At 42.5% G+C, this 19,211-nt stretch overlaps 1 protein-coding gene across 1 annotated transcript in view; it reads right to left on the bottom strand.

Moving 5' to 3' along the window:
- The window catches only part of APCDD1 (adenomatosis polyposis coli down-regulated 1), a gene marked incomplete at its 5' end in the record, with an annotated part of 18,280 nt that extends 146 nt beyond the window's left edge, over positions 1 to 18,134 (bottom strand). The window contains 4 exon segments of the mRNA XM_009870343.1: positions 1 to 326; positions 2,755 to 3,076; positions 16,064 to 16,595; positions 17,951 to 18,134. Of these exon segments, the coding sequence (XP_009868645.1) occupies positions 1 to 326; positions 2,755 to 3,076; positions 16,064 to 16,595; positions 17,951 to 18,134 (1,364 nt within the window).
- Between the last annotated feature and the right edge of the window lie 1,077 nt (positions 18,135 to 19,211).

Raw genomic sequence — 19,211 nt, 5'->3', positions numbered from 1 at the left:
TTCCGATCTGGGCACTGATGAAGCACACTGAATTAAAGGCATCTGGTAGGAAGTGGCTCTCTTCTCTGGTCGGTCGGGGCTGGACCCGTCACTTGGTCTCTGGCCGTTGTACAGCAAGTACCTGCCCTGGGCATCCTGCTCCATTTTGAAGATTTCGTACTCGGTGTGAGGTAGGCGGATGCCGAGCGCAATGCAGCCGTTTGTGTGGGTGACGTCTTGCTGAACCCCAACTTGCCAGGACCCCTGTGCTCCACACTCGTTCCCGTTGAAGACGTTGAGCAGAGAGGCTGTGGATATATCCATGGGAGTGACCTTCATGTGATTCACTGCGAGGGAGGAACAGAGAAACTATGAGCAGAGGGATGAAAACAAAAGCAAAGACAACATGCAGATTGGGTGTACCTGTCAAATCTGAATTGTCTCTGCTTTTTCCATTCTTAAATCAATTTTTCATATCGCAGGTGCAGCCTGCGAATCTATTTGCGTTATTTTACATCTTTGCCGTAGTTGCTTTTCACACAAAACACACACACTCAGCTGAAGGAAACCTGATGGCCACATATCTCAGCCAAAGATTAAGCACAGCTTTTCATAAATTCTAGACAATCCTTTACAGATAAAGCTTGGTTGATTATATTAGGAGATAAGTAAAAGAGGAAACAATAAAACTTTACTCATGTTTTATTAACATCTGTATTAATCCATAAGTAGAGCTGTTTTTAATGTATTTTTCATAATTTTCTAACATCTCTTACTCTGTAAAGCTAATGAAATAATTAGTTCTAACTGGAAAATTTTGAAAGTACCACAGCTGTGCTACCTTCCTGTATTACCTGTCCTTGTTTGCATGACATAAAATATTGCTGAACTACAGAGATATGCTTTTTTTCATATCTATACAGTGGCTGCAGCTTGCAGTATCAAATGCAGAAGTGCTGCAGCTTCTGGAGTTCCATGTTGCTTGTTTTCAAAGGAGTTTAAGGCACATAAAATTTTATTTTTCATCGTAGTTAAAAAAGCTGGAAGAAGCCAAACTGAATTAAGCTTAATACAGATTGTTTTTCTTTCTTCCTGGTGTTTGTTTGACATTCCGTATCAAGAAAAGAGGTTCTGAGTGGATCAGCGCTGACCAAAACAGAAGCAAATGACCAGGCTTCATGCCTCCCAACGCATCAAAATCTCAAATTCTCTTGTAGGTCATTTTATAGTAAGAGTTGTTGGGAGTTTTATTGTGAGGTTTTATAAACAGATATTCATTTCAATGGCACTGCAGTTCACATTATTTGTCCTAGCTGGTGTGAAAAGTCATCTATAGAAAGTGAACCTAAAAATTTTACCAAAACCAAATTAATGACCTTGATCTGTGAGGTAAGTTGGCATACAACAAACCAGAAAATCAAGCAAAAAATGTATTTCAACCCAGTTGTAAAAAGCATAAGCTTTGACTGGCAAGGGTATCTCCTGCCTCCTATGAAAATTCCAGATTAGTAAATTATTTCTTATAGTTAGATGAATTGGAGCCATGGAAGAATCTATATGCTTCTCACATGGTAAATGAAACAAGGAGAAGAGCCCACAGAGGGCTTGGGGCTTCCAGAGGCTCTGCTGGGGCTGGCACCATGGTGGGACGTTGTGTTGTGTTTTGTGTGAGCAGTTAAAGCCACTGAGTTTCCAAGCAGGGTGCTACGGGGCTATTTGCACCCAAAGGCTTCTCAGCTGTAGGGATCCGGGTGGCATCACCACCGGGGGTGGCTTCTGTGAGCAGCTGTTGGAAGCTTTCCCCCTGTCTGACTGAGGCAATTTCAGTGAGCTCCAAGATGGACCCGACGCTGACCAAGGCTCAGCCCATCAGTGATGGCGGTAGCACCCCTGGGATAACATGTTTAAGAGGGGGAAAAAGTTACTGCACAACAGCAACTGCAGCAATTTCAGGGAGCGAAGCTGAGTTCAGGAAGAAGGGAGGGGTGAGGGGGAAGGTGTTTTAAGATTTGGTTTTATTTCTCATTACCCTACTCTGATCTGATTGGTAATAAACTAAACTAATTTCCCTGTCAAGACTTTTGCCTGTGACAGTAACTGCAGAGTGATCTCCCTGTCTGATCTCCACCCACAAACCTCTTGTTATGTTTTCTCTTCCCTGTTCAGTTGAGGGGGGTGTGATAGAGCAACTTTGGTGGGCACCTGGCGTCCAGGCAGGGTCAACCCACCGCACTGCTTTATGTATCTTCACCAGAAAATGATTTATACAACTTATCCCCACTCAGTCCCCATGTGTTGCCTGATTTAGTTGAGAGGCGTCCCTGCCCATGACAGTGAGGTTGGATTAAATGATCTCTAAGGTCCCTTCCAGCCTAGGCCATTCTATGATTCTACGACCTGAAATACCTTCTGAAGGTGCTTGTTCTTCTCTGCTGAAAGAGCCCTAGGACACTTATCTACTTTCAGACACTTTGCTTAGATGCTTCAAGTCTGAAGATGCACTGAACTCCAAGACTTAGTGATGTGAAATCTTATTTTGTTGTGCTGTACTTAAAGATCCCTCCCTCAAATGACTGTTGTTTCAGTGGTGTGAAATACTGTGCAGCTGTACAGTTTGGCTGGCCATTCACACAACGCCTGTGAACCTCCCAAGAAATGACATAACTCCAGAAAACGACAGAATGAAATCATCAGCCATCAAATCATTATAAGCGAATGCTGCTTTGGTCTGTATCTACGTGACCACCTCCACCCTCAATACTGGAACCACTCTACCTTTAAACACAAACTCCGTGCCGCCCATCACTTTGGACGAGTGTACTCCCCGGCTATAACGTCCCTTGGCATAGATGGTGAAGGTGGGGTGCTTGCAGATGGGGTCAGAGTAGTGGTAGTAGTGACCTTCCCAGGTGTTGTTGTTGTCATGGAAGATGAAGTGCCTAGTGAGGAAGAGGACCTCTGGTCGCACCTCGCAGCGCTGGCTCACCCACTCTCCATGTAGCCCTATGGTCAGGTCTGCCTTGGGGGGTAAGATGGGAGGATGGTGCTCGTCCGACCGGTAGATGATTCTGCACGCAATGCACGTGCGGTCGTGGTTCTGAAACGAAGCAGAGGGAAACTCTTGTTGGGCATTGTCCATGACAGAGGGCAATGAATCAGCCCATCCATTTCATGTTGAAGTGACACCAGCTCAACTTTTTAAGGAACATGTTGTTATTTCATACATTTTTAATGTTATCCTGCAGTTTTTCACCCTTCAAAGCACTTGAAACGTGTCACCATTTAGTCTTGTACATATAAGATTGAGCAGTAGGACTGCACAACAGGACAGGGGATTAATTCCCTCATCTGCATTTCTGAGACGAACGTATTAGTTCAGCTTTCTATTGGAATTAGAAAAGGCGACTTTATCCTTCAAATCATACAAAAAGTTGTCAGATGGTATTTTACTATGGTAAGGACTTGGCAGCTCTTGTGTTAGAAATGAGTAAATTTGCTGAGCTCTTATTTTGCATCTGTCTTCTTTTCAGTTGTTAACTTCGGGTGCTGTAGATTGACATCAGTGTCCTAAGGATATTTTTCGTTAGGAGAATAGTAACCAGCAATTTTGAACTTTTTCAGCTTTTGTGAGCCCTAATGCAAGCTTGTAAAGTGTACAACATGGCCACCAGCCATGGTGAAAGCTTTACAGTTCCCTCCAGTGGGAACGGGGTCCATGGTGCCTGCCAGGCTCCAGGCACCAGCCTCGAGCACCCAGGTACTCCCAGCCCCAGCCATGAGCACCCAGACTGTCTTAGGGGTGTGCAGGCTCCGAGTCCATGGCAGGAGAGGAGGGAATTTTGTGCTGAGGCTTCTACTTCCTGACATCACAAAAAAAAAAATACAGACATGTGTACATTATTCCTAAGGCTGTTTCTGTCTCTGCAATTTTTTTTTTCTTATTGGCAAAAGAGTTTGGCCTAGCTGTTCTGTTTTCAAACTGTATCTTGCACTTTTTTCCATGGCAAGAGACACAGCAGCGTTACCATTTATCTCTGCTCTGCTAAACCATGAAGTAAATTTTATGGACCAATAAAGGATTACATGACAATTTTTTAGCTCACTTCACTTAGGACAAATAATTAGAGCAAGAAGAAGTGCTGCCCTGCAAGATAAAAGGTGTGTTTTCTGTTTTCCTGCTTCGAGTTGGGATGTACTGCTTGTTTACATCCTGGGAGCTGATAGTGGAGGCTGTCTAGTTGGTTGGCAATGTGCAGAGGGGCAGCGCTCTGAGCTCTAAGCAGGCTTATACTCAGAGGGAAAGGCAAAGACCACACAGCCAGCTTGTGCTTTCATCTTTCAAGGACACTACTCGATCCTTCCTGGAGAGAGGGGGGTGAGCTGGGGGAGTTACTCACACCTGCCTCGTTCAAGCTGCGAGGTGTTTTCCCGAGGCGCAATTCAAAGTGCATGGAGTTAAGAGCTTAAGTTCCCCATGCAGCCGTCAGGGAGAGAGATTTATACAAATGATTTTGCTTTGTGTCACTTCCCAGCCCTCTTTTCTAAGATTTCTCTGAGCTCCCTCCCCAACATAGATTCTTGTTTCCATTGCTCGTACTTTAAAGTCCACATAAGCTGCCATGGAGTCAGCATTTCACCATCCTCTGCCTTCAGCTCATGGCACACTTCTGGGGTGGCATTTACACAACCTTCTTTAGTGCCCTGAGTTTCTCCACTAATATGACCACAGGTAGCTTCAGAGAATCAACATACAGCTCCCACAATATATCCCTTTTACACATATTAACAGTATTTATATTTGCCCCTGCCATAGACCAGAGAGACACCAGCAGCCAGTGAAATCAATGAAAAGTCTGCTGTTCTACATCCCTGGGATGCAGAATAATGGTCTATGTGTAAAATACCTATAAATGATGTAGCTTGGGCTGATCTGAAACAGTGTTGGCCAACAGCCCTGCTCTGAGGAGGAAGCAGGTTGGACTTGGTTACCTCCAGAGGGTCTTTCCACCATAAAAAACATGGTCTTCTGGGAACTATGTGTCAGCACGCTATTGAAGTGGCTGCAGTTCTTTTCCACTATGCGGCTTGTTAACTAATTTTAAGACACATTTTTCAGCTAAATTCTGCAAGCAGTGCAACGGCCATTAATATCTTAGTGGAAATACAAAGAATGTTTAATTGAGTAATTTAACTGCAAGAGGCGAAGTTAGCACAGATTTGTGCGATAGTAACTGACAGCACAGGCTGGTGAGAAACATCTGGTTCTCCTGAACACTTAAAACACTGATAACACATAGGATTGTGAAACTGAGCTGTTTTCTGAGATTACAAATTTCAGTTTGGATTTTCTGATGATCAATAGTGGAACCAAGATGCAGTGATGTTTTCTATGTTGCTGTAGATTTCTTGTTTAACCTTTCTGTGGGATTTAACCTTATTTCATAGAAACACAGACAGTTACAGCTCTTCTGTTTGGGACACGGCTAAATAAAGACACTGAGCTGTCAGAGAGCAAACAGAAATGTCAGGGGCCTGCATACGCTTGAAAATAAAGTAACAATAATTATAATTATAAAAAATTTGTGCAACTATTCCTGGAACAAACCTTCAAATACAATTTGACAGAAGTCAATGCCCACCTTCCTCTTTCCTACAATAAAATCTCCATCTGCAAGCTTGTTTAGGTCTTACGAAACCAATCTGTTCAATCCCCAGCTCTCTTCAGAGGACGTCAGTCTATTTCTCCAGAAAGCAGTCTGGTTTACTGGGCAGTTTGCTGCTCGGGATTGCTGGGGGGCAGATGACTTATAAATGAGTAGGGAACAAGTTGGTGCTGGGGAACAGTGGAGACTGATTTGGCACATATTGGGCAGCAGCAGAGCTGCCCCATATCCCTTGAGCTCTAGCTGTGAAAGATGCCAGACGATGAGGGTCTGCCCCATCTGAGGGTCAAGAAAACTGTCGGATGAGGCGGGAGATTTCATTCGCTGCCAACCAGAGCACCAAAGAAACACACATTTTGGAAGTGTAATAGAAATAATGCTCTGTTTTCTTGGAGATCAACATCCAAAAGATGCCACTGCTGCCTTGCATGGACACTTGCAGTGGTCCAGACGGAGGGGTCTGTGGAAGACGCCGGTCCCTATCAAGCACTTGTTTCTCCAGCATGGCTGTCCTGCCATGAGGCAGACTGGCATCACTGCTCCCTAATGCTTTAAGGGCTAATAAACTGCACTGATGACAGTAACTTTATTGCTGTGATTGCCCTGTTCACATAAAGTGAAGCAAGAAAGTGAAGAAAACACAGTTATAAAACTGAACATGGCTTATATAAGCAGGAGACAACTTCTGCTACAGTCCTCCTCTGTTGAAGTGAAGTTGAAAGCTCTTGTCATCTCCCAGAGGAGACCCTGGCAGAGGAGTATGGTCGTTTGGTTTATATTCACATTTCTCTCTCAGGAGACTATCCCCCACAATCACTTTGTGAGCCAAGGCAATTGAACCTGGGAACCAGTGGTTTCTGTTGCCCGTTTTCAAAATCTGAAGAAAACCAAATGGAAACCCAGCCTGTTGTCTTCTTGGTCACTCTTGGCTGGGGGATTCTTCTGTTGTTTCTCAGGCCTAGTGGATGGACAAGGAAATCTGTAATCAATCCTATTTGCAGCAAAATTATTTTTCTACTTCTTTGACCAGGAAGGACTATCAAGCATAAATCTTCTTTATGCAGTTCTTCTAGCAGTAATTTTAGGTTTCATCTCTCCACAACATTGAAAAAAATGGCTATTATGAGTCAAGGCTCTGGTGCTGGGCAGTGGAGTTGTGGGTGCTGGGCAGTGGTGCTGGGCAGGGCATATTATCATAGTTTGATGTCTTCCCTGGCATACTGGGAGTGTAGAAGGTGCAGACTGGTAATACCTGCAGCTGCTTAGTGCCTTGGCTGTGGCCAGCGACAGAGTGGGCAGAAGAGGGTCCATGGAACTCAAACTACATAACTACAAGCAGCTACCTTCTCCTTAAGAGAGGTGGGTTCATGTCTTCAGGCATAAGGAGGAAATACTTCCTCAAACTTACAAAACTCATGCAGTGCGATTATGCTGGCTGCCATTACACTGTGAGTGAGTAAACTCAAGGAAGGTCTAGATTAACTCACAGCTAAACTCCACTTTTGATTTCTGTGAGTTGTCTGCAGCCCATCTGGCTCTTTGACCTCTGCGGTCCTGAACTGCTCTAACTCTGTGGAGCCCTTCCAGTTCCAAAGGCTTTGCACCAGCTCTGAAGGTCCAGCCAGGTGCTGTGCTAAGAAATGTCCACCCTGTCTGCCTTCTAGTTACTGATGGTGTGTCCTGATGAAGGGGCTGCGGTGAACGGGCACTTTTTGCAATGAATAGGGAGTGGGGCAGGGAGAGGCTGGGGTGGTGAGGAGGGAAGCAGAAGTATCCCTTTCACAGCAGTGAGATGTGGGCTGGCTCATGAAACTCATGTGGCTGTACCCCAGATGCATCACTGCCCTGAGACCAGCGCTTGAATATAAACACACATAAACTCTTTTTTTTTTTTTTCTTTTACTGTGATACTATCTTTCATGGAGTTATGAGCTTCTTAGTGGAAGAATATGCCACATGTAAACTCCCATCGTACAATTTTTGTCCAAGTAATGGAAGAGGGAAAGATCTAGTTTTGTTATGAGGCAATTTGACTTAATTACGGAGTAATTTATGCTTAACAATTGACTATTTTTCACTGTTTCTTTTTTAGGTCAGCTGCTCTTGGCTCTTAATTACACTTGCTGAAGCTTTGCAGATCACTCCCTTGCCATGTGTCTCAGGGAAAGATTATTTTCTAAAAACAGACGTTCAAAGAAAATAGGGAGCAGAGGCAGAATACATTTGAGTCCAAACACGATTAAGTACCCTCTAATAAAAAGCTCATTTGGGCATAACATAAACTAAAAAGCAATAAGATAAGCAGTGGACAGGATAAACATCTGTTCTATGTTTTGATTACCTTAGGTGTATAATCCAATATTTTTAATAGTGGGGTCTTGCTAGGAGGACCAGCCCCTGAAATGTCTGCTGCCCAACGGCTGGAAGATCCCTTCCCGGGAAGGGTGCCTCCTTGAAGCTCTGCAATGCCAAATCCATGTTGCCCCAACTCCTGCCCTCCTGGGTGTTTCCTTAAAGACAATTTCTCAATTAATCCATGAGGCCATGTGGGCTGAAACAAGTCCGAATCTCTGGCTGGAAACTCAGTTCTTGTAGTCTGGGAGAAAATAGTTTGTGATCTGAGAATTTTTTCTTATCCCTCCCTCCTGCTGTCTCAGCTGAAGTGGTAACACGGCCAGAGAGCTCTGGAAACCAAGCAGGGAGTTTTCTAATAAAAATAAAGCAAACCAGGATGAGGTTCCTTGATCTTTTTCCCAATTGCTGTGGATAGTCAGAAACATAAACCTTCTCAACATAGTTTAATTTTCTCTTAAGTTCTACGGGATTCTATGGCTGCTTAGGAATAATTTGTCTCTAATTAATTCATAGTGTTTTTAATGGTCCAGGAAAAAAACTGTCATACAACTGGTATGTTTTCTGAAGAAATGAGTTTTGAATAACATCTAGAAAGATATTTTTTTGAAGATGTTCTAGTTTTCTTTGAACACCTTTGTACTTTGATGCCATTGTTACAGACCAAGACATCTATGGACCAAACCATTTTCAAAATGTACAGAAAATCTACTCTTCCTTATGGTTCGAGCAGAAGCTGAAATCAGTGCTTAATAGTAAGGAGAGAACCTGCACGATGTACTGCAAGTTGTATTTAGGGACAAAACAAGCAACCACTAACAGTAAAGAGGATGCTGAAAATACAGTTATTTTTCAACTGAACACCTTGTTCAAACATATTCCCTCTCTCTCTCTCTCTCCTCTTCTATCTTGAAAATGTGTCTGTATATCCATCCAAAAATTTTAAAAACACTATTTGTTTGAAACAGCAACAATAATACTGTGCTGAGTTCATTTAAAATTTCTGTAGTAATATTCTGCCTTATTAAGTCAGATACTGACATTAATAATATCTCTACAACTCTCTACTCCTGCTGTCTGAGCCCCCTTGTCTAGTGGCTCTAGCATGGGAAGCTTGTCTGGAAGAGCCAGGTTTTCAGCTGATATAAAACAACCTTTGGCCAGCCCTGAATTGCACTAGTTACTGGTGCATGGCAAGAAGCAGGTCTTCTTCATGGTTGCATCTATAGGGTATTGCGAGAAGCCACATCCCCAGCGTCCACCCTGGCTCCCTTCTGCACCCTTTCATCACTGGGGAAAATGCTCCTCACCAAGCTGTGGAGCCCACATGAGACAGCCCAAGTGCTGTTAGTTCACAGAGTCGGGTTGCTTTTGCATCGGGGGCTTCCATTTTAGTGTGGGATCTGTGGCCAGCTTGTCTGGCATTGGCTAGGCAATGTCACCAGATGGGCCACGTAGCAGTGGCTGGGTCTGGCATGCTGCACCCAGCACATCCTTGTTGCAGGGAGATGTGTGGTGAAGGACCAGGCATTGGGCCTTCTCAAGTGTTGTCTCAAGTCTGAACCAGTGGCCTGCGGTCTTGTAGGGTCCAACAGACACAAAAGCTGGGGTAGGAAAAAGGCCACGTGAATGCACGTATTACCATGAGGGAAAGCATTGAAGAAGAAGGGAAAGAAACACAGCGTTTAGCAATGATACTGGATACTATGTGTCATGGGCAGGGCTAGATGAGACTGGAAGGAGGCATGCCTGGTCAGGATGCTTTAAACCCCACCACCTGAGAAAAGCAGGTACCAGGTTTTATTGTTAGTAACTGAGTGCTCCCAGGATGAGTACAAATAGAAAACCCTGGGAGAATGTCAATTCGAGGAGACGCTTCCACCTCAACAAAAAAAGTTGTACGGCTTTGCCTCACATTGCCAAGGAGCCAAGTCCACAGAAAGGATACTGTTGTTGGATTGCTCAGTACAGTATCAAGCTCTGCTTCTCCACTGCTCCAGATAACTGCAGACCAAGACAACACTTCAACAAAAGGCTACAATCTCTCTCCTCCACAAAAGTGATAATTTGCAGGCTTTCCATGACCTCATATGAAGCTGAGTTGGCTAATGTGCATTAGGCTGGCTCTGGGGAGTTAACAAGCACGGCTGACACAGTTATAATTCAGCCTGCCAACTGGAATGAAGAATAACAAAGATTTAAAACTTTAATTAAAAATCTTGAAGCAAGTGAAATGCTGGAATGAGTGGTAACTCCTTTGCAGGGTTGTCAGTTTGGGATTTCTTTTGGTAGGGAACAGAGGAGCTGTAAGCAGGAAGGAGGGTGGAGATGTATTAAGATTTATCTGCAAATGTGTACCATATATTTATGATATTGAGGAATGGTTTTTATTAACTGCTCCCACGAAGGGAGAGATGGTGAGGGAATCTAAAGGCACTACCATTACACAACAGTCTGATCTACAGTGTCGATTCTGTTGCACAACCCTGCATAAAACTGAAATAAACACAATCAACATGAAATGCAGAAGTCTTCTGGTTGTTCTTTTCTGATGTAAACTACTTTGGCTTGTGCAAAAGACAAGAACAAAGAGAAAAAAAATTTTCTCAGATGAATGTGCTTGGGTATCATCTATCCCATTAAAATGATACTAATTTATGGTGGCATGCATATTTTGAGAAGTATCAACAACAAAAAATCCATGGAAAACCTGACTGGACAGCTTGAAAGTCCATCTCCAGGAAACAAATATTCCAAACCAGATCTGCCTTATGTGTTTATTACATCTTTAAAAAGCAACCTATACAGCCCTCTGAACCATGTAGCAATATCTCTAGTGAGTCCTACCTCCCCTCTTACAAAAGATGAAGCAATTGTGGTTAGGAGCCAGCATCAAGGAAGGTGTCAGTAGTTTAGGTGCCATGCTGGGTTGTTCTGAAGGCCCATGTTTCATTTTGTTAGGCTAAATAGTTAATTTTGATGGCTGGTACCGTATTTGTGTTGGGGCAGTCTGCAACTGCAGTTGCAGAACAGTGGTGGTTAAATCAACAAAGGTGAACAAGATTTCAAAGGCAACACTTAGCTTTTGAAGGTTCACAGAGAGTGAACTTTGGCTTCAGCCCTTGCCCAGCGCTAACGCCAGTGCGGGCAGTAAGTGCACAGTGGCACCTCAAAGGAGCTCTCTTCTGCAAGACCCCAGCCCATGGCTCTGCCAAGGGCAGCAAGGACAAGCCTCAGCTAGAAGCTGCTGGCTTCACTCTTACGTCTGCAGGGCATCACATACACTGCTATTGTTCATAAACCTGGAATTAACCTATCTGAATATTCTTCTGAATATTCTTTCTTTGCTTCCCCTCTAATTTCCTTAACTAAGAGTCTTTTGCAAGTAATAATGAACAAAAAGAAACTCTTCAAGTGTTGGCTTAATCTAGAAGTCTAGTGGCACTACTCTGGCAAACAAAGGAGTTTTGTCCTCCAAAATTACACTTTTTGGTTGAGCTAATGTTTTGTGTATTTCTCTGAGGCACTTCACGTTTAACATCTATTTATTAACTTATGCTGTCATTTCCCTGGGAGCTCCTCAAGTACATAGCATTCCCCTATAGATGAAGTCACTGAATTTCAAAGAGATGAAGACTCAAATTTTGAAAAGCATGAAAAAATTTGCGCACTTTGTTCTTTCTCTATGTGGCTAAAGGAAAGCCCAAGCACCAGTCTCTATATATTGAACCTGTATTGGCTGCAAATGCCAGGTGCCGCTGGAATTCAGATCTTGGTGGCAAATAAGCTTGTGATAGAGAATTGATCCATTGGAATTGTTTTTTCTTTTTTTACTGAAAGTATTTGAGCATGGCAAAGGCAGAAGGAAGGTTGTCCTAGTACATTTTAGGTTTCTTGTGATGTTCCAGACCACTCCAGACTTATTCCTAAATAATGATCTAACTGGAATGACTGATCATCACAGTGCTCTGATCCTTCCCATTATTCTGTCAGATGATAAAACAGCACAAAGAGTTCATTGTTTACAAAGCACTATTACTGATGCAATTACATGTGAAAAAGTGTCCCAGTATTGCTGCTGTACACATTTCCTGTAGTTTTAGAGAAGATATCTCTGAAAACATTTGCTGTCCTTCTGCATAGCAAGCGAATACTGCATTCAAGCCTTCCTTTATGCTACAAGTCCCTGCATGCATTCATAAGTAAGTTGTGATTTTATGACCAATCAGCCAGGCTCTTTGGTGGTGTCCTGATGGGAATATTTTGTATAATATGTGTGATGATGGGAAGCGTTTCCCCTGTCCTGCCCTTTCCACCCATATGCTCTCCTCATGCTGGCTAAAGAAGAGGCTAAAGGACTGCTAAGATAAATTTATATAGTGACTTATTCATCAGCTGCACTCATGAACTTCCACGTATTTTACAGGAGGAATTTGTTTAAGGTGTGCTCTTATCTAAGAGAATTTGTAGGAGATGACAAATTTTATATTTTTAAAAGCTCCCTGATTTTATATGAACACTCGAGATATGGTAATCTGTGAATTTATTCAGATTTGTAGCTCAGCATAAAGCTGTCTCATTTTTGGACAGCTCTTTTGATTTACCATCCTGCGGTGAAATCGCTGCAGGAATTTGGAGAAGGTCCAATTCTCTTTGTTTAAAGTCCTGATCATGTGGCTTTGGCATTCCTAACATATCCAGCAATCATTTGCTTTTAATTACCATCCATTTCAACCACATAAGTAATGAATGTGGCTACCACATCCAATTTACAGGCTGTGTAAACTCTTGAGCTGGGTGGAACTTTCTTCTATATAGAGGCTTAACTATAAATTTAACTCAAAATGTGAATCCTCTTAACTTATTTTAGGTAGGTCTTTATAAGTTTAAAATATAATTAAATAAAAAGGAAATTTGAAAAAAGCCTTAAATGAAAGATTCCACACAATACACCTGATTCACTTCAGAAGCAATTTCCTGGCCTCCCCAACCTCTTGGTATGACTGTAGAAACCTTAAAAAAACAAGTTGATTTAACGTTTCTATTTATTCATGGTGTCCAGTTTCCAGAGGAGTCTGTGACTTGTAGTTTTAAACTCAGTTTAGCATTTAAACTCATTTTCAGCTGGGTCCCAGGGGGGCAACAATTAGAAAAGGAAAAGAGTTCAAAGAATAAGGGTTATAACCTTTCAACGGTATGTTTGCCTGGACTTTTTTTTTTTTTTTAAAAAAAAAAGCATCTCTGTTACTATTCTTCCTACATTTGGCAAACAGTAGGTCAGACAGCTGGGTTGAGAACCTGTTGGTACAGAGAACTTCACGGTTAGGTACAAATCAACACCCAAGCGTCTTTCATGGCAGCTGTGGCAAAGGTTCATTTTTTAGGAGTATTTATATATATTTATATGTATATACACATACATATAAATATACATATACATATACATAATGTTGAAAGCCTAGTGTCAGCAGGCCCAACTTCTCTTGAGAAAAAAAAAATCTCACATCAAATCTGAGCAAAAGTAACCTACAAAAACCCACCAAGAGTAGCTGTCCTGTTGCACACTTAAAACTTGTGTTAAACCGACACAGCTTTCGCTGTTGAAGGTTCCAGCTGAGGCAGATGTCCCAGCAATCCAGATGGTGTATATATACAATGTAGGAGCCAAGCAGACCACGCAGGCAATGGCTGAGGAGGAGCACAGGTAACGTAACTTGTCAGAGGCCAAACTGGGAGTTGAGCAGTGGCCTGCAAGTCAGGACCTGGGCTCCCATTTATTAAACTACGCTGGTTTCATCATGGAGAGCTGCAATCTGTGCATCTTTTGGTGTACACAAAGTTAACCTGCTCTTTCCGTAGCTGATAGTACCGTTATAAATGGGTTTCCAGTGTCATAAATTCAGCCTCAAGATTCAGCCTCTGCCAAGACCTGGCTACCAAAAATCGTATTTGGAAGCACTGTACTTCATGACTGCCAATGGATAACTAGTTGGCTTGTTTGTTCTTCCTCTCCTCCAGCTCTTGTAAATATATGATGTGGAAGCCTCCCCTGGGATCCACCCTGCAGGCTCTCCCTGACTGGCGTGCATGGGTATGCCGGGGCAGGACCTGCCCAACTGGACACATGAGATGGTGGGATAAGGGTGTGCAGGGAGACTCAGGCAACTCTTCCACATAGAGATGTCACCCACTCGGGTCAGAATGGATTGGATCATGCTTAAAATAATGGGCTTTGTGAACGTAATGAGAGTTTCAGTGCTCTCACAGTTTATTTAGCTAACCTGGCTCAAAAACCAGAACTCTTATGCAAGATTTGATTCTTTAAATTTGATCATTATGTTTTAGAGGCATGGTATCTTAGAGAGAAAAGTGATGCTACAGTAGCAGAAGAAACAGGCAGGAAAATTGTTAACAGTGTGTCCTAAAATAACAGCATACTTGGACAGAAATCTTACTTTTATAAAGATGGCTGATAGCACACTTGATCATTCTGACTGTAATGAAATCAATACAAGGTCGAAGTGTAAGCATGTACTAAATTATTTATCTATCAGCCCATAATAAGACAACTAGATTTGGCCAGAAAAAATAATCAGCTAGGGTGAATTATATCAAGATTTTGTCTCTGTTTCATGTGGACAGAAAACAATCTACAACATTTTCTAGAACAGATACATCATATAGCTAGTGCCAGATAATTTGTACCTACAGATACATGCAAGGAAGAGATTTAGGAAAGAACCCTCACTTCCAAATAAGCAAAGAGAAATTCGGTGTGTTTGTCTGAATTAATTAAACTAAAATTTTGATGAGGAATGTTCACCTGCTGCTGCTGAAACTCTCCACTTCGGGAAGGTATGTTTAAAAAGAAAACACAAATTTGTCCTTGGTCACTTGAAGAGAGCATAAGAATGACAGAAATAACAGCAGCTTTCATACAGAGACACAGTTGACTGTGGATTAAAACTATCCCTAAGCCAGGCTATTAAAACGACTAAAGGCAGATCATTAAAGGTCCCGAATTATTAAAATTCGATGTTCGCAGGAGGCACACAAAACCCAGGGCAGACAGTTTCGAATGGAAGGGAAAGCCAAGGGTCTCTTATCAAAACTCTCCCTTCCCCTGTTGTGTCGCCTGCCATTGCTGATAAGCTGTAGCTGATTTTTTAATCATTTGCAACAAGATGATTAAAAATGGTGATAACCCATTAGCTGGAAGTGATGCTGCAGCAGAGCCCAGCTGGAGCATGTCGATGGCAGCGGCACCCGGCAATGTGGTTCCAATCGCCTCCCGCCTTTGAAATGTCACCAGGGAAGATCTATAGACAGCCCTCCTGCTACAGGCCAACAGTGCCTACCCTTCCTGTTTGACTTTTATTTAGCTTACTATGGGTCAATCAGTTCCCAGTGAAGCTGAGGGCACTTTGAGGCACCTTTGAAAACTGAATTATCAAATGGAATTAAAGCCCCATTCAAAATTCACCTGGTTTTCGTTTTATTAATGTGTATGCTTGCATCTGGATCCTTGACCTGCACAGCCCATCTTTTTTTTTTCCCTCATGCTACCCCTTTCATGTGTCTACCTTTCAATTTCCTCTTTTCCTCTTCAGATTATGGATCACCCAACTTCCACACGCTGATACAAATCGATTTCCTCTCTCCCTGGCACTCCCAGAGTCATACAAGCATCTGCTGATGCCTGTTTATCTTTTCTCAGACTTCTATGTAACTTTCTTTTCAGCTGCTAACCTACAGCCATTGTCCCAGCCAACCACTCCTATCTCCAAGTTTTTGATTCCATCTTCAGAGTGGCCTTGATTGACCTTAGTTCATCAGACTACTTTTTGCATGTCTTATGCAGTCAAACTACAGAAAAGCCACTACTATTACAAAACATGTCCTGTGATCTTTTGTTACAGATGATGCAGCCAATTAAGGCTGCAGTCAACCTCTTATTTTAGGAGCACGTCTATATTTTCAGTTCCACTAGTGCACTGACTCAGCAGAGCAAAATAACGTGGGTTTTGTCACTAGTATCTTAAAAGGAGGGCATATATAGACACACGTACCTTGGCATTTTGAAGAGGAGGTTGGTAACTAGAGGGCCGATAGTACCTCCTCTGAGTAGCATCAGTATGAATGTCTCCGAGAAATAGCTCCTCCACAAGGTGGTCCAAATTGTGGTGCAGGTACTGCTTCTCCACGCGGATCAGCTGGAGTTCGTGCATGGCAAAATTCAGAGCTTTGGTGCATTCACAACCATTCTCTTCTCTCAGCAAATCGTAGCTCACATCCTGCTCCCAGGGACTATCTTCTGGTATAAATCCAGGACACGTATGGTTGACCAACTCACTCAATTTTTTGGCTACTGCTTCACTGTGGCATATGATCTGTATGTTGCGTAGCTGATAATCAGCTTCGGTACCCCCTCGGATGATCCAGGATGCTTGGCGGAGACGTATTTTGCCACGTATAACTAATGTGTAGATAGGGTTTGTGCAGCGATTGCCACCGTAATAAAACTGATAGGCCTTAAATGTATTATTGTGGTAGAACCTGTAAGATCTTGTGATGAACTCTGGGCCTGCTCTAACTTCGCAGCTGTGGGAAGACAGAAAGTGATGGAAACAAAATTTTAGCAAGGTGGCACATCATGTATACCCCAGGTAACAAGACTGAGCAAACCCGCATGGGTCCAGAGAGACACTTGGGTGCTAACACCCATCTGGCATGAATGGCAATAAGTAGGAATTAGGCATCTGTGGCCTGCCAATTAACCAACAACTTCCTCTGCTGTTACACTGTTACTGACATACTGCTTCATGCCGATCATATCTGAGAGCTTTATCTTTCATGTTTTGCTTTTTCTTTTCATCTAGAGACCACCATGTGACTCAACTCTTCTGTGAAAAAAGTAGCAGCTTACTAAGTATCTACTCTTCTCTTTTGCATGGTATCTCTAGCAAAAGGACTGATAACATCAGAAAGTAAAATGCCAGATGTCCACAGAGCAGTACAAAGAACTGGCTTCTATGCTGCTGCAGAAGCTTCTCAGTGGAGCTCTGCCAGATCTGGTCTGCAGAGGACATGCAGGACCATGTCCTCAGCTTTTCCACTCAGACTTTCAACAGGGGTGGCAGCTAGTGCAAACTTCTGACTGCTAATGCAAAACTTCTATTTGGCTTGAATTCGGACCATACATTATTCATTTTTCTGTTGTGGTTATTGTTGTTGGGGTTTTTTTGTGTTTTTTTGGTGTGTATTTTTTTTTCCTGAAGATGTAAATGGTAATTAAATTCCAGTTCCTGTACCAAGTCCTTTTGTGCCTTCAAGCTTGTCTTCCTTGTCACATCCACACTGCTCAACAAAAATACACTTCCTTCTCTTAAAAAGTACTGTCTTTCCTATTACAAGTCCCTTCAACCAAGCATGTGAATATTGCCTGCTGAGACACAGAAAGCAGAATAGCTATCTGAATTACAAGTCATCATGTACACTGGTGAAATACACCTTCTTAATTTCTTCTGCTACTAAAACCTGTGCTAGACACATGCTCTGAAAATGGGGACCCATTCAATGGCTCTAATACAGGTAGTCAAAGACAGTACAACGTTAAAGATAGTACAATGCTATATTTAAATAAGCATCCATTTCTGCAACTTGTTGGGCTCCTTCCTATGCAAAGAGAGATTTAAAGATATTGCACAGCATGCTGTTTAAAATCCAGACTATAAATTGATTCATCAAGACAGCTTTATAGCATGCTATTTTAATGTACATAATGCCACTCCTTTTCCTTTTATGCATAAACGTATAGAAAGCATCTGGAATTTTGAGCACCACTGTATTAAAGAATATATTCCCCCTGCTGCTTAAAGTGGGAATATTCATCTTTCCCTCTCTGCTTCCTTCCTCACTTGTCTTCCACATATATCACTTGTTTTATCTTTCCTTACCCAGTAGAGACCCAGTGCCCCTCAATATTTGGAGGCATCTGCACAGTGATCCGGGCTCCATTGTGAAGGTGTTTCAGCATATGATGGCACTGTGACTCCTTGAAAGCCCTCCATGCACTCTTCTCCAAGGATCGAGGGTGGGACCTGCTGTCCGGGTGAAGAAGAGCAGAACCTTCTCCCAGCCCTGTGATAGAGAAGTGTAAATTATCATAAGACCCTGCTGAGAAGGTCTTCAACATGATAAAGGAGGTTGTGAACATCTTGTGTTGAATGACACTTGCTCACATTGTTTGTTATGTGTCTGGGAAAGTGCTGTTTACGTTTGTCTTCTCATCTGAAAAAAAAATTTAAAATATGGGAAGCTCTTCCTCTCTGCCAGCCCACTAACAATCCACTAAATAAGTTTACTTTACAAAATACACTGGGGAAAAGAGCTTGATCTGAAGTGTTGCATTTCCACAGCCAGGAGATGTGGCTCTGAACCTGAATTTTATAAATGCCTCTGCAATGTCTGGTCAGGACAATCAAAAACCTGGACCTTGGAACTTTTAGAAAGTTGCATCCAGATCCGGACATAAACTTTGTGGTTTCAGTCCACCTCTAATTTGAACGCTTCTATAATAAACTTGCAAATAAAGACTACTCTTTTAAGCCAAAGGAAAACAGATATTAAAAGCAAAGTCTCTGCACACAGGAAGCCTCTGTGATGATTGAGGTGGCCAATTAAAGGCAGATTCTGCTATTTTTATTTTAAAGGGGAAAAGGAATTTCAGAAGCTAATTTTATCTCTAGCACACAGTAATTTTGGTTTCTAGTAAAGTATACATACAAAACACACCAGCGCTCTCTCTACACAATATTAATTGAACAAAATGAATATGTCTCTTCAGAAGGAATGCGTCTTTACTCTTTTGGGCACAGCCTACTCTTAGATATGTTGGAAAACATGGATCAAAAGACAAACACATATCTGGAGGTTAAGAGGTGACAAACATGAACCTTACATAATAGGTTGGAAACCATATTACTTTGTCAGAAAGAATTTAAGTACCAGAGGGCTAGAAAATGAATACGGGGTGGGGTGGCGGGGCTGGTTGTGTCCCTGGGAAGTTGCAGTGGCCATCTCGGGAGAGGGATGTCTCGCTAACAAGTGCTCTCACCAGTCCGGGATGTACCTCCATTTTTTCTGGTGCCCTCTTGACTGACCCAGCTCAGGAACTGGGCTGTTGGAGATCACCAGTGCATCGTGCAACTCTACACC

This window comes from Apaloderma vittatum, unplaced genomic scaffold (assembly GCF_000703405.1).
Source record: "Apaloderma vittatum isolate BGI_N311 unplaced genomic scaffold, ASM70340v1 scaffold8005, whole genome shotgun sequence".
Lineage (NCBI taxonomy): Eukaryota > Metazoa > Chordata > Aves > Trogoniformes > Trogonidae > Apaloderma > Apaloderma vittatum.
Note: the sequence above shows the minus strand (reverse complement) of the source record. Positions and strands in the feature narration are given on the sequence as shown.